The sequence below is a fragment of the Bidens hawaiensis genome, unplaced genomic scaffold (assembly GCF_021521415.1).
Source record: "Bidens hawaiensis isolate Kalapana, Puna unplaced genomic scaffold, B.hawaiensis_p1.1 tig00010577_1, whole genome shotgun sequence".
Taxonomy (NCBI): domain Eukaryota; kingdom Viridiplantae; phylum Streptophyta; class Magnoliopsida; order Asterales; family Asteraceae; genus Bidens; species Bidens hawaiensis.
The window spans coordinates 217,646-232,475 of record NW_027491810.1 but is presented as its reverse complement, the minus strand read 5'-3'; the positions used below and the strand labels follow the sequence as shown (position 1 = coordinate 232,475).

At 36.2% G+C, this 14,830-nt stretch overlaps 1 protein-coding gene across 1 annotated transcript; it reads left to right on the top strand.

Annotated features, from left to right (window-relative positions):
• Positions 1-7,495: 7,495 nt before the first annotated feature.
• On the top strand, positions 7,496-8,263 carry LOC143535725 (uncharacterized). The gene has a single exon (XM_077029902.1). The coding sequence runs from the start codon at positions 7,496-7,498 to the stop codon at positions 8,261-8,263; it is 768 nt and encodes a 255-aa protein (XP_076886017.1).
• Positions 8,264-14,830: the final 6,567 nt, after the last annotated feature.

Here is a 14,830-nt window from a genome sequence, read left to right as displayed (position 1 = left end):
GTGGAGGTCGCAGGTAGTTGTTAGTGTTTGACCGAGTAACCGGAGATTTTAACAAAACTAGTTGGGTGCGCGTACGGCGCGACAGAGTGGGCGCGTAACCTGACATCAACCGCATAATCAGTGTCGGTACATGATTTACCAGATGACAGTGCACACATATTCTGAATGTAGACGTGTGCAAAGGCAGGAAGCGTGTAACCGGTAGTGAAAATCAAGAAGCAAAGCTTAAATATACAGTAATTTCAAATAAATAATTTTTTAAACTAGCATATTTTGATCTGAATTCCTTTCCGACCCGGCACTGTTATAATCTGAAACATTTTCTGACCTGACCACTTTTGACTCACAACCGCACCGACACGAACCAGACTAAATTAACCTTTTCGTATCGACTTGTTCCGACCCTAATTTGGTCTTACACATGACCCGAGCTCGACTTTTTACTGATCCTAACTGGTAATTATGTACTATGTTAATTTTTTAAAGTTAAAGAAGTATAACAATATGTCACACCCGGCCTTCGGACCTAGGCGTGTGACCAATAGTTGGTACAAATTATGTCAATTTATCAAAGTTTGCAGCGGAAAATGTTAAATAAAAATATTTACTTTTTAAACATAGGGAATTAAATACCCTTTTTCATTTTACAAAATTACTTGTTTAAAAACAATTTATACATATGCTTCATTACAAAATTAGCTGAGCCACCAGCTGCATTTTATGTCTAGTGATCTTCTATCTCCACTGGTATATCCACCTTTATACTTTACTCCTGATTACCTGAAAACACTTTTAAAAATACGTCAGCTATATGCTGGTGAACACGCGGACTCGATAAAAGGTTTTCACAATTCGTTATGGCACAACACCAATAGCATTCAACGACTCAGTGAGTCTCAATCTCATCTCATCAGATCTAAACATACGCGTAGACCACTTAATTGGACTTCACTCGCCCTAGAGACAGTCACTTGCCTCATGGTCAATATGTCTGTAGTGTGCCCATTACAGTACATATATGTAAGGATCCAGACACATGTGTATTTTAGCCTGAGTGTTTAGTACTACCTTGTATCAAAACGTTTTAGAGGACTTGAACCAACCCTCATGTAAATACTTTTATAACTCTTTACATATGGATAACCCTCCATAATCTAAAAGAGTAAATATCTTTAAAACAATATATAGACGTATTCACGTCATAAAGAAACTTTTAAACATACTCATACTATAAAAAGTTTGAGCGTATTCACCTTTTGTTATAATTAATGTATCTCACTGATATATGCTTGATCTTTATCTCAGACCTGTAGTATGAGAATAATACTTCATAAATAACTAGAATTATAATCTAGATTTAGACCTTTAGTCTATTTGCATAACCTTTATCTTGTCTTTTATAAAACATATGTTTAACATTATACGTTACGTTTCTTCTTCATAAAGAAACGTGCATATCAGATTTCTTCTTTCATAAGAAATATCTTTATATAAAATAAAGAATAATATTTTCATCTATAATCTTATCTTATGAAAGCTACATTTTCACTTATTTGTTTGATCAAGGTATAGACTATACCCACGACTAGAGTCTAAGCCATATATAATAAAATAATCGGGCAGAGCCCCTACCTTATATGACTTATCTATATGAAATACTAAAACTTCACGTAGGCAGCACTTCTACTTACACGTACTTCTAGACAACGAGCGTGTCGGAAATGTTGGGATTATGGCATGTACTTCGAGGTAAAGTAGGTGTGGACGGATGAAGTGGGTCTCACCCTACGACCACTTATGTATAGGCTGAAATGTGCTCCTTCGCGTAGCGCAAAGGACAAACTAGCCGCCTTTGATATTTCTTGTCGTTCATGTAGCGTGAAGTTGATTTGATAGTCATTCACGTCGTGCGAAGGACAAAGATAGGTCTAGTGTGTCATCTCCTAGACCTGCCAAGTGTCGCCACATGGTGACACGTGCCAGCACCTGACCAGGTTACTTCTTAGCTACTTCGCATAGCACGAAGTTTCCTTACCTATTTCCATCGTGTCGCGCGAATGAACTTAATTTTCATTTTTAGTCCTTGTAGCTCGTCACGTCTTGATCTATCTTCATGCGAGCGTGCGAAGTGCAAAGTGCGCCATCAAAGCCCCACATTGCGCCCATCGCCCGAGCCTGTGCCCGTGCACGTGGGCGTCGGGTGCTTCGCACCCTCTGCTAGGACTACTGAGAGTGGTTAGCCACATAAGAATATTACTATGGGAACTTCCTTCTTTATAAAGTGCTTCCGTTTCTTTACTTTTTTTCATGTGGGATGAAATTTCTTATTTACTTAACATAATATGTTTTTTATTTTCTTTATCTCATTTCTTCCCATTACTTATCTTAAGAATATTTTTGGTCCTTCATTTTTATAAATTTGTCAAATTTGGTCAGAAATTTTAGGAATGCTAAACAATATCATACTCAAATTAAAGAGAATAAAATGCTCGTTTTTATGATGCAACTTTTTAAAAAAAATATTAACGTGTGAAAAAGTTATGGTCTCTTAAAAAGTTAGGAGGGGGGGGGGTAGTTAGTTTTGAATAAGGGTTAAATATGCAACTATTATATAAATTAATAAAAGTTGATGGAAGTTTAAGTACTAAACTTGTAAATTTAAATATAAAAGTTTGTAGCTTTCTCTTAAACACTAGTAGTAGTAACATTTAAATATGAAGCTTTTTCTCATAACCTAAAAGCTTCAAGCTCCTTCAACCAAACAAAGCTTTTTATTGAGTATGAAATTTTTCTTAAAAGTTTGAAGCTAGAAGCTCTTAAAAGCTTTTAAAAGCTCACTACCAAACATACCCAATATTTGTACAATACTTTGTATTTTCTTTGGTCGCTCTTAAATATTGGGTTGGCTCAAATACATGCTCTTTTATAACTAGAAAATCCTAGAAAAAGCATCAAACGGACTCTGCTTGAACTCAAACTAGCAGTATTGGAATCGTCAACAATATCTGATTTTAGGTTTTTTGTTTTTCGATTTCTAGCTTGTAGATTTTAGAATTTTTGTTCAGAACATTGTGTCTTTTTATTTATCATTGTGTTGATTGTTTATTTTCGTCTTTGTTTTCGGTAGGATTTGATTTATCATTCAAAAGAGGGTGGCGACACAGCTTGTTGCCCGCTTATCTATCTCTCTATTGTAATCGGATCCTTTTATTGCTATTATAATTTAAAAAAAAATCGATATTATGTTATATTTCTTAGCATTGTGTTATACTTTATCCAGCATTGTGTTATATTTTGTTACTTATTATCTCATCGTACCTTTTTCTAAATTTAGGAGATCTCTACAAGATAACCTAACCCACAAAATATAACTACATAATTATAAAACTGATAAATACACACTTTTTTCTTTTAATATAATGGTTTATATTATTGTGTTCGGCAAATTGAATTTTGAAATTTCAACTTAATCGATCAAAATGACATTAGAAATAAACACAAGATGCAACCGAGTTAGGGTTCATCTAGAGAAACATGAATTATGTGTAATAGGGGTTTTTGAGTTATATTTCCTTTAAATAATATATTGAGAGTTATTCAATATTAATTATTGTGTGTGTACGTTTTGGTGAGCTATATCAATTCGTCCTTTAATTGGTATCAGAGCCAGGGGCGGATCTACATTTGATGGCGTGGGTTCACGGGAACCCACTGAGTCTCGGATTTTATATAAAACGCATGTATAAAATATGAAAGTGAACCCATATATATTTTTTGAGTGAACCACACACAAACTGGATCCTTGGCTTAGTGGTAAACATCTTGGTTTCCTAATGTGGGAAACCGGGTTTTTATCCCTCTTTCAGCATGGTTTTATTCTATATCACAATATATAAGTGGTTAACTTGTTTCGGTCACATCCCTAAGCCCACATTGTTCAACACTTTAACTCTTCATAAAACCCAACTGAGCCAACCTGGTGTTTTTTTTTATTTGGTCTTTTGATTCAAATATGTTGCATTTTGTTATCTGAAATTTGTTAAAATTTTTTGGTTTATTTGGTGTTTTGACTTGCGATTCAGATATATATTTTTTGTTATTATATATTGTATTTTTATATTATAAACCTTAACTAACTCGAACCATTGAAACAACTAGAACCTTCGAACCGACCCGAACAACCGAACCAACCCGAATAGTGAACCCACTGAAAATATTTTCTGGATCTGCCACTGATCAGAGCGGTTATGCTCTTGAAATTGTTCAGTCAAAGTCATGGTCAAAGAAAAGAAGAGTCAATCGAAATTGAAGCTGTAATCAAAAGTCGCTGATCATAGTTGCTACCGGGATGGAAGCCAAGGTAACGTGGAAGCCGGCCAATAACTAGGGCCATCGAGAAGTGATGACGTGAGTACCCTACCCACAAGCTAAAGAAGCTTAAGAATAAAGGAACAGCAAACAGAAGCTTATAAGCCAGGGAAGCTTAGGAACAAGAAAACAATAAACATAAGCTTCCAGATGGGGAGCTTGACACTTGCCCAACAAGGTTCCTAAGTTGACCAGGAAGCTCCTGCTACAGTAATGTCAGATAAAGTCATAGCTGATAAAAGCTGGTGTCTGCCATAAAGTAAAAGTAACAAAAAGACAAATAAAAGCTGAGCAAAGCTTATATGGAAATGACATACACCCAGCCAACTTATGCTGAAAGGAAAGATGACCTTTTCCTCTTAAGAAGCTTCAGCTTCCCCTAGGGAAGCTTCCAACTTCCTATATAAGGAACACTTCACCAAAGGCATTCTCATTCCATCTTCATCCCGTTTTTTCTTAACTCTCTCTTTGTATTCCTACAACCTTATAATCGTATCATATCACAGATTCTCACGTCGGAGATTGATCGTAGGAGACCCCCTCCTATGGTGAGACTAACCGGTCGTGTTTTCTTTGATTTTTAGCAGGTATAGAAGCTTTGGTTTGGATATACTCTTAGATTGCCATACTCTTGTTAGCTGCACCGTTGTAGCAACAAGAAGAATAGAAAAGGAATTATTGTTTTCCAATTAAACAAGGAATACTTTAATATTTTTCTCTTGTTATTTGTGATTGAATCTAAGTAAAACAAGGAATTCATTAAACAAATATTTGCTTGGTTAAAACGTCAAAAGTTCATTTGGTGCCAAGAGGACTTAGAAGAAAAAGTTGTTTTTTTCTTTATCGGTTAAACAAATAAAGTTTAACTGGTACTTGGTTATTTATTCGGGTTGAACGAGTTATGTTCTGACAAATGTTTTGACTTAAAAGATGTGCTCATGTTTGGATTCGGGAACAAAAGAAGATAAAGGAAGATTGTTGTTCGCTCGATTTGATGGCCGGAATCATAGCCAAAGGAGTGGATATGTTAGTTCATACGACTGAGAGAATGTTGGTAACAGGGTCACGGATGTAGTCGAGTTCGGAAGAGCCGAAAGAGCACATCTATGGATCAAGAGGAGTTCCTGGACGTCAAGACCGATATGATAAAGACCAAGATGATGAGGACTAAGAGGGTTGTTAAAGTCGAGATTTTCTAGATCATAGGTCAAGTGACGGGTGGATTGTAGAGCCACCCTTAAGTGTAGTAATTCTAATTAAAACATGTGCCTTTACGTGTTATTTCAAGGATTTAGGTTACTACCTTATATTGTGTATGCTTGCAAGTATAGGTGCAGAAAAAAGGAGATTTAAGTGAACTATGATAGAGAGGAGCAAAGGACTCGAGAGTTGGTGATAGCAGTCAACAAGTCAAACAAGCAAGAGAGTTTTGGTGCTGAGGCTACCGTAAGCCACCGTAAGCTACGGTAGAGGTCCAGCGTAGCAAGGCTGCCGTAAACAGAAGTTGTGTACCGTAGTGATTCTGAATCCACCATCTTACCGCCCGCTAATTTATCGGTTTAAAGATCACTTTTGATTCCCCATGCCTTTTACACGTTAATTAGATAAATTAACGTACCGGTAAGATGGTCGGGTCAACAAAAGATGCCGGACAATTCCCAAGAAAACATACATACTCTATAGGCAGGAAATCTTTAAACCGATAAATTAGCGGGCGTTACAAAGCATTTGAGCGATTCAATATGATGATCAAGAATTGTCCTCATCATGGTATAGCTCTTTGAGAGTTGCTAAATGATTTTCATGAGGGGTTGAATGCGAAAGATGAGAGGGATCTAATGTCAATCACCAATGGTACATTTGGTACAAATTATGAACAAGATGATTGTTCTTAGAGCATATGTCGGTCACATCAAAAAGAAAAGCTCAAACTGCAAGAAGAGCATGGCCGGCAATTGGAAGAACACAAGTGCATGCGGTTAATAATGAGACACCTCAAGCTTCCAATCAAGTGTATGATGTGTGCATGAATTGTAATGGGTTGGGACATGCAAGTGATGTGTGTACCGGTGTAGAAGGGCAAGTTGAAGAAGTGAATGCAATTCAAGGACAAGGAGGTGTTAATTGAAATTTTAACATGAACTCAAATACTTACCATCCCGAGTTGAGTAACCATCTGAACTTTCGATATGATAATCAATCAACTCAACTAAATCCTAATTTCCAAGGAACTTCTCAAACCCACTTTATTCCTCGCCAACAATACTTCAATCAAGGAAATGCTCAAAGTGGAAATAACCAAGGAAATCAAGGTCAATTTCAACAACCAGGTGGAAATCAAAGTGGGTCTTCTAGTCAAGGTTCATCAAGTGGGAATGAAGTGATGGACATGTTAAAAATGATGCAGCAAGAGATGAAGAAGAGGAATCAATTGGATGAGGCTCGTGTCCAAAAGGATGAAATTCGTGACAAGGCCATCCAATTGTTGACAACTCAAATGGGCCAACTTGCAACCGAGGTATCCAACTTGAAGAAGAACAAAGGTCAACTCCCGAGTGACACCAAGGTGAACCCTACTCATACTACTTCTCGCAATGTGTCGATTAATCAGGTAAGTGTTTTAAGAAGTGGTAAGGAGTTTAAAATCAATACCACACCGGAATTAGTTGAAGGTGTGGTGGAGGATGTGACGGGGGTTAGAAAGTGAAGATGAACAATCTTCACCCATTCAACCCCCTAAACCATCCAAGTTTTCAAACAAAAATTCGGGTCAAAATGAGATTTTAAATGATAAAAGCAAGGAAGTGGAAGAGGTTCCAATTCCATTTCCTTCGGCTTTGATCGATCTGGGTAAGAAAAACGTGATTTTAAAACGGGGTCCTCAAAAGGAGGAGATGTGGGAGGTATTTAAACAGGTTAAAGTCAATCTTCCTTTACTTGAGGCAATAAAACAAGTACCCGCTTATGCGAAGTTTTTAAAAGAATTTTGTACCATGAAAAGACAACAAAAAGTTCCTAAACGAGTTGATTTAACTGAACAAGTGAGTGCAATTCTTAAAGGTGATCTCCCACCTATGCTTCAAGACCCGGAGCGCCCTTGATTAACATTCAAGTGGGTGACTTTCAAATGTCATGGGCGCTATTGGATCTTGGAGCGGGTGTGAGTATCCTACTAGGGGGTTTGTATGACCAATACTATTTTGGTCCACTTAAACGAGTTGAGACCATTGTTGTATTGGCTGATTTGTCTCACAAACTTTCTCGGGGGATTGTACGGGATGTTATTGTAAAAGTAGAGGAATTTTATTATCCTGTTGACTTTTTGGTTTTGGATTACTTGTTGGTTGACCCAACACAACAACAAAATGTTATATTGGGTCGGCCATTTTTAAACATTGCTCATGCTATTATTGATTGCCGATTTGGTACAGTTGACATGGCCTTTGGAAATAGAAAAATGCGTTTAAATGTGTTTACTAATATTGCTAATTCATTGGCTAGTGAGGAATGTTTTATGGCATATATTATAGATAGGTGTGTACCACATGAGTATGAGGAAGGTATGTTGGATGTTTGTGTTTGTGATGATTCTGAACAGGTTCACATTTGTGTATTAGAGTTGGTGGAAAGGAAGCAAGATGTATTGGCATTGCAAGAAGGCAGGCCACCATGGACTCATCAGGTTGAGAGTCTACCAACAGAAATCAATTCGGATACTAAACCTTCTTTGATTTGTCCTCCCAAGGTGGAATTGAAAGAATTTCTAAGTCATCTTAAGTATGCGTTTTTGGGAGAAGGTGAGGCATTGCCAGTTATCATTGCCTCTAACTTGAATGAGGCTCAAGAAGAAGGATTGTTAGAAGTGTTGAAGGCTCACAAGGCGGTGATTGGGTAGACTATAGCCGATTTGAAGCGTATTAGTCCATCTATAGTCATGCACAAAATCATTACCTCGGATGATGCAAAGCCTACTCGGGAAACTCAAAGGAGGTTGAATCCCAACTTGTGAGAGGTGGTGAAAAAGGAAGTCATCAAGTGGTTGGATGCGGGAATTATCTATCCCATTTCAGACAGTGCATGGGTAAGTCCAACACAGGTAGTCCCAAAGAAAGCTGGCATTCAGGTAATTAAAGATGAAAGTGGTGAACAAATCGCCACCCGATCGGTCACCGGGTGGCGAGTATGCATCGATTATAGGAAGTTAAATGCATCTACTTCAAAAGACCATTTTCCATTACCTTTTATTGACCAAGTTACTGAAAAATTGTCGGGTCAAAAATATAATCAAATTGCAATCCATCCCGATGACCAACACAAAACCATGTTCACATGTCCATATGGTACTTTTGCTTTTAGGCGGATGCCATTTGGATTGTGTAATGCCCCGGCCACGTTTCAACGATGTATGATGAGTATTTTCTCGGACATGGTTGGGGATTCACTTGAGGTATTTATGGATGACTTTTCTATTTTTGGGTCAACTTTTGAAAGATGTCTTGATGAATTGGAAAAAGTTTTAAGACGTTGTGTCGAGACTAATTTGGTTTTAAGTTGGGAGAAAAGTCATTTCATGGTACAAGAGGGTATAGTGTTGGGTCATGTAGTTTCGAGTTGGGGAATGGAGGTGGATAAAGCAAAAATTAAGATTATTTCTTCATTACCACCACCGAAAAATGTAAAAGGGTTAAGGCCATTTTTGGGGCATGCCGGGTTTTACCGGTGGTTTATTGAAGGTTTTAGTGTGATTACTAAACCTTTATGCAATTTGTTATTAAAAGATGTTGCATTTGATTTTACTAATGAGTGTTTGCAAGCATTTGATGTTTTGAAGGAAAAGTTAGTGCAAGCACCGATTTTGCAACCGCCAGATTGGACGAAGCCGTTTGAGATTATGTGTGATGCTAGTGACACCACGATTGGAGCAGTTTTGGGTCAAAGAATTGACAAGAAGCCGGTGGTGATTTACTATGCAGGCAAAACGTTATCCGAGGCATTATTGAACTACACCACTACTGAAAAAGAGTTACTTGCGGTGGTGTACGCCTTGGATAAGTTTCGGTCATACATATGGGGAAGTAAGGTTGTGGTCTATTCGGATCATAGTGCGGTTCGTTACCTCATGGAGAAGAAAGATGCTAAACCCTGGTTGATTCGTTGGGTCTTATTGTTACAAGAGTTCGATTTGGAGATCCAAGATAATAAGGAGTGTGAAAATGTGGTGGCGGGCCACTTATCGAGAATTCCTTTGGAAGGTGTTGAAGATTCACATGAAATCAATGAGAGATTTCCGGATGAACAGTTGTTAGCTGTTTCCACTACACCGTGGTATGAAGTAAAAAAAAGTTCAGTATTATAGTTAGCAAAGTTTATAGTAGTTTAATGAGTAGTATGTAACAACTTGGCCGGATCGGATCACGCGCGCTACTTTCAAAAAATTCCCATTCCGTACCCTTAACACTTGGCCCTATTACAACCCGAAATAAGACCTCTTGATTTTCACAATTACTAAAGCAATTGTAGGTGGAGGTTTGACAGTTGTATGATCTTATTATAGTAGGATTGCACATTTGTCCGAGTATTGGTGATTGTGATTAAGGCACCGGATTAAGATGTAATCGTGTATGGGATGTTGCATGAGATAATTAAAGAAACATGTTAGGTTTGGCTAGAGATTTGATTGTTTGATTTGTTTGAAATTGTGAAGTATGACTATAGTTTATATGAAATACAAGGAATAGGGTATGATCTTGGACCTTGACCGAAACCTTGTTAAAGAAAGTGTTTATTGAGCTTAAGAGATTATATATATATATATATATATATATATATATATATATATATATATATGAAAGAAATTGATTGAGTTGCTTGAGGTCAAGCAACGTGTAAGTGTGGGAATGTGACGGGTGGATTGTAGAGCCACCTTTAAGTGTAGTAATTCTAATTAAAACATGTGCGTTTACTTGTTATTTCAAGGATTACTACCTTATATTGTGTATGTTTGCAGGTATAGGTGCTGAGAAAAGGAGATTCAAGTGAACTATGATAGAGAGGAGCAAAGGACTCGAGAGTTGGTGATAGCAGTCAACAAGTCAAACAAGCAAGAGAGTTTTGGTGCTGAGGCTACCGTAGCTTACGGTAGCCATCGTAAGCTACAGTAGAGGTCGAGCGTAGCGAGGCTGCCGTAAACAGAAGTTGTGTACCATAGTGATTCTGAAGCCACCGTAAGCTACGGTGGCCGCCGTAGCTTACGGTGGACCCTGAGCGCTGGTGACGGTCACATCTCGAAAAAGATGTTATATTTGCCTTTTGACATGCCTTTGAGGCCATTCCGTTCTAGACAATTGGTGTGGGTGATTTTGGTGCCGTGGAACAATATTTTGGGTGTTTCTAATTGAAGATTAACATCATAGTCTTTGATTACATCGGATTAAACATTGGATTGATGAAAACCAATCATGTGTGGCTAAAATCTTAGGTATTTCTCTTGGTTGTAAGGTTATTACAAAACACTTTATGTTTATCGTTCTTGCACTTGGATTGATTATCTAATCGTTTATGTTAGTATAATCATGATGTTTGTTTGATTGTTTGTAATTTGTCCGTATCGTTTTAACCTAGTTTCATTCTATACGTTCTTGGTGTTGTTGACAGTTGAGATTTAGTAGAAGAAATTAAGGTTAAGAATATATTGATTGATTACCAAGTAACGACCTTGCGTTCTAGGAATCCGAGTACTTAGTTCTTGATTAATCACAAACAATTACATTTACACAAAATCAAGATATTATGATTTATCCATTGAACTTTAACAAGAGTGTTGCGTAATAACCCGAACACCAAGAGGAATACTTGTTTAAGCAATTGCTTACAACTTTCGTGTTAGTTAATTTAGTTCTTAAAATCAAATCAAAAACCAACTTGAAAATTATTTTTGTCATTTACTTTTTACAATAGTTTAATTGCTAAACTACTTCGTTAACGCATATTCCACAAGCTCCTTGTGTTCAATACCCATTTATCACTATCTAGTTAGTTGTTATTGGTTTATTTTTGAGTGAGTCTTCGACCTCACGTCAAATTTTGGCGCCGTTGCCGGGGAGTAGTGCACAACGTGTGCTATCTTTGTAGTTTTTGTTTAATCATTATTGTCAGTTTTACACTGGTTGTGCTAGTGTGTAATAGGTTTTTTGAATTATATTTTTTCTATATAATATATCAGGAGTTATTCAATATTAATTATTGTGTGTTTACATTTTGGTAAGTTCCATCAATTAGTCCTTGAATAACTAATAGTAATAATGATAAAAAGTATAATAAGATCTTGTCTAAATGTTTATGTTCCTGGATGTAATAACGTATAGTGGAATGTATTTTTCTGTATATATGGTTCTAGATGCCACTTGGGTAGTTGCTCGGTTGTTCTTGGCCTATTCATATAAGCTTATGCATCTTAGCGTGAAGTTTCATGTTTAATTTTGGAGAGTTAGAGTATGAAATTACTTTAGAAAAAAGTGTAAGGTCCTGACCCGGTGCCCTACATTGAATGTCGGATTTACTTATAAACACAGTTCTAAATATTAGAGTGAATTAAAACTTTGCACGGAAGACTTAACATTCAAATCATATATTACATAAACGTTAAATACTGTCTTAACAGAATTCAAACCTATCTTAAACATAACATAAAACAACATAACATGATTCATTATAACTTTTTTCTCTATATTCCAGCCAACTCAGTCCATGTAATGTGCCTTTCTCAAGCCAGCTACTTCATTCTATTTGTCTGCGTGCACATTAAAAGTCAGTTACGCTGAGTGGGTCCTAGTTAATCAGGAAACATACATTGCATACAGGGGCGGACCTATTTGTCGGCCGATCCATGTGAAAAAAAAATAATTAGTGTTAATATTGTGTTAAAATCCTGATCGACCCCTGTGAAATTTTGACACCGATCCCTGTGGAATTCAAAATTCGATGGATGATGAAAGAAGAACAAAGGCAGAAAGAAGTAGAATGTTTGGAAATTTTTATTCCGGCTAGGCGGCTGTTGTTTCACCCTCCTGTGTTGTTTGGATGACAAAGAAAGAAAGAAGGAAGAGATACATAACTATTGCCGTATTTATTTTTTTTGCTGCGTTGGCTTAAAGGCCCACTTAAAAAAATAAAAACTTTAATTCATTAAAAGATTTCTCTTGTTTCAGAAAGGATTAGATGGTTTCATACAAGATTTCTCTTGTTTTCAAAACATCTATATTATTGTTTTAAACTTCAAAAATATATAATAAATCTCAAACTTATAATTTATTTATTATTTTTGTTACAATCTACATAATAAACACATATACTTTTTTTTGTTTCTTTATTGCTTATATTTTATTTTATTTTACTTATCAATATTTTCAATATTTAAAACAGATATTGGTCGGTATAATGTCTATTTTAGAGTTCCGCCAATGACAAAGTAGATGATGCTTGGTTAGATTTAAAAAAATAAGAACCCGTCGAATACAAATTTAAATAAATTATATTTTAATTATACATTTCTAATGATATTTAGTTTGACTATATATATATGTGTGACCTGACTCGATTCAACCCGACCAGGACGTCTGAACCAGACCAAAAAGAGAATGGCCGAATTCGAACAAATTATATATATATATATATATATATATATATATATATATATATATATATATATATATATATGTATATATATATATATAACTGAATACCAACCCAAAAATAGTTCCGACCCCTGTATATGTATATATATTGGTCGGTATAATGTATATATATATATATGTATGTATGTATATAACTGAATACCAACCCAAAAATAGTTCCGACCCCTGTACAGAAAATTTCTTGGATTCGCCACTGATTACATATACATACTTACATATACGTATCCGAAGATACATATTATATACTTAACCTGTCTACCTTCCTTTTATATACATACATAAATACATACATACATACATACATTCTTTCAAACTTTCATACTTTCATATCCTTAAGTTACTTTCATTATTTAGTACATACTACATACATAATCATTTTATGTTTTAAAAAGCTTTTCGCCCTATAACATTCGCAGATATTATTAGGGTCTTCAACCCTTTAACCTTCGCAGATATTATTAGGGCGTGTAACCCTTTGTTCTTCGCAGATTGGGTTTGCAATCCTTTAACTTTTGCAGATATTGTTACAACCCTTTAACCTTCGCATATATTATTAGGGTCTACAATCCTTTATCCTTCGCATGCAACCCTTTAACCATTCAACCATACAACCATACAATGATACAACCATACATTCTTTTCCATACAACCATACATACATTTAGTTATATATTTGCATATACATCTACATACGTACCCTTAACTCTTTCTATATCAATCAAGTGTCATTTATAAACATTCATACGACATACACTTACCACTTAAGGTAAGTCTATTAACTAAACGCATAGGAGTATGCATACAGCTCCGAAAAATACATAACAGAGAAATGGGGTTAGAAACTCACATGAATCCTGTTTCTCTCGGAGTTAACGGTCACACTTTTTTTAGTTAGGCACGGCTAACTATGTAACAAATTACAAGCATCACTTACTACTCTTAATCAGATCATACTTCTAGGTTAGTGAAGCCCCTAATGAATGGGGTTCGAGGGCAGCGCTTCGATAGCAGGATCCTAGGGCGGCAGCCCCTACCAGGGTCCAAGGGCAGAGCCCCTGGCTGGGGTTAAGCTGCCAGATTAGCTTGAAAAAATTTTATTTTCGTTAATAAGTCTTTATTAAACTTCATCAGAAAATCGACTTTTTAAAGGAATCGAATTGAGTTCCAAACGAATAGAATCGAATCCCAAAAATGAATCAAATCAAATCCCAGAATGAATCAAATCGAATCCCAAAACGAATCGAATCGAATTTCAAAACGAATTGAATTCCTATAAATTCAATTTAAATCTTGTTTTCATGTCTTTTAGCTATAATCATTTTCGTTCATTCCTCCTAGGTTCGTTTTACCCTTTTTAACGAGTTAAGGTCTTAACAACCTTATCTACTTGTTCCATACATGGTCCCAATGTCACTTGTTCGTCCCAAATCATTCCCAACAGCTTGTTTAAGATCAAGTTTATGCTTTTCCTACCTTCTAAGGTCTGATTCACTATCCTACCAAGTTTCATAGCAATCCGACTTCAAATACTTAACCTTTTAATATAAAAACGTACCTTTCTTGGATCTGGTTTGGTTCATATCTAAATCAACATGTGAATTGTGCTAGTTTCTTGTTGTTGATGATGCGTGGACACGAAATCTACTTTCCTTTAGCTCGGAGTTGGATCCGGATTTGAAAGAGGAGTGTTTGCGTGTGTGGAGGCAAATGTGACGGAAATGAGGGTTTTTGGTGTTTAGGAAGGTTTATGGTGTTTATATACTCCCAAG

Excerpts from the sequence above, each read along its gene's own strand:
- LOC143535725 (XM_077029902.1), top strand. The coding sequence starts at position 7,496 with ATGTCATGGGCGCTATTGGATCTTGGAGCGGGTGTGAGTATCCTACTA.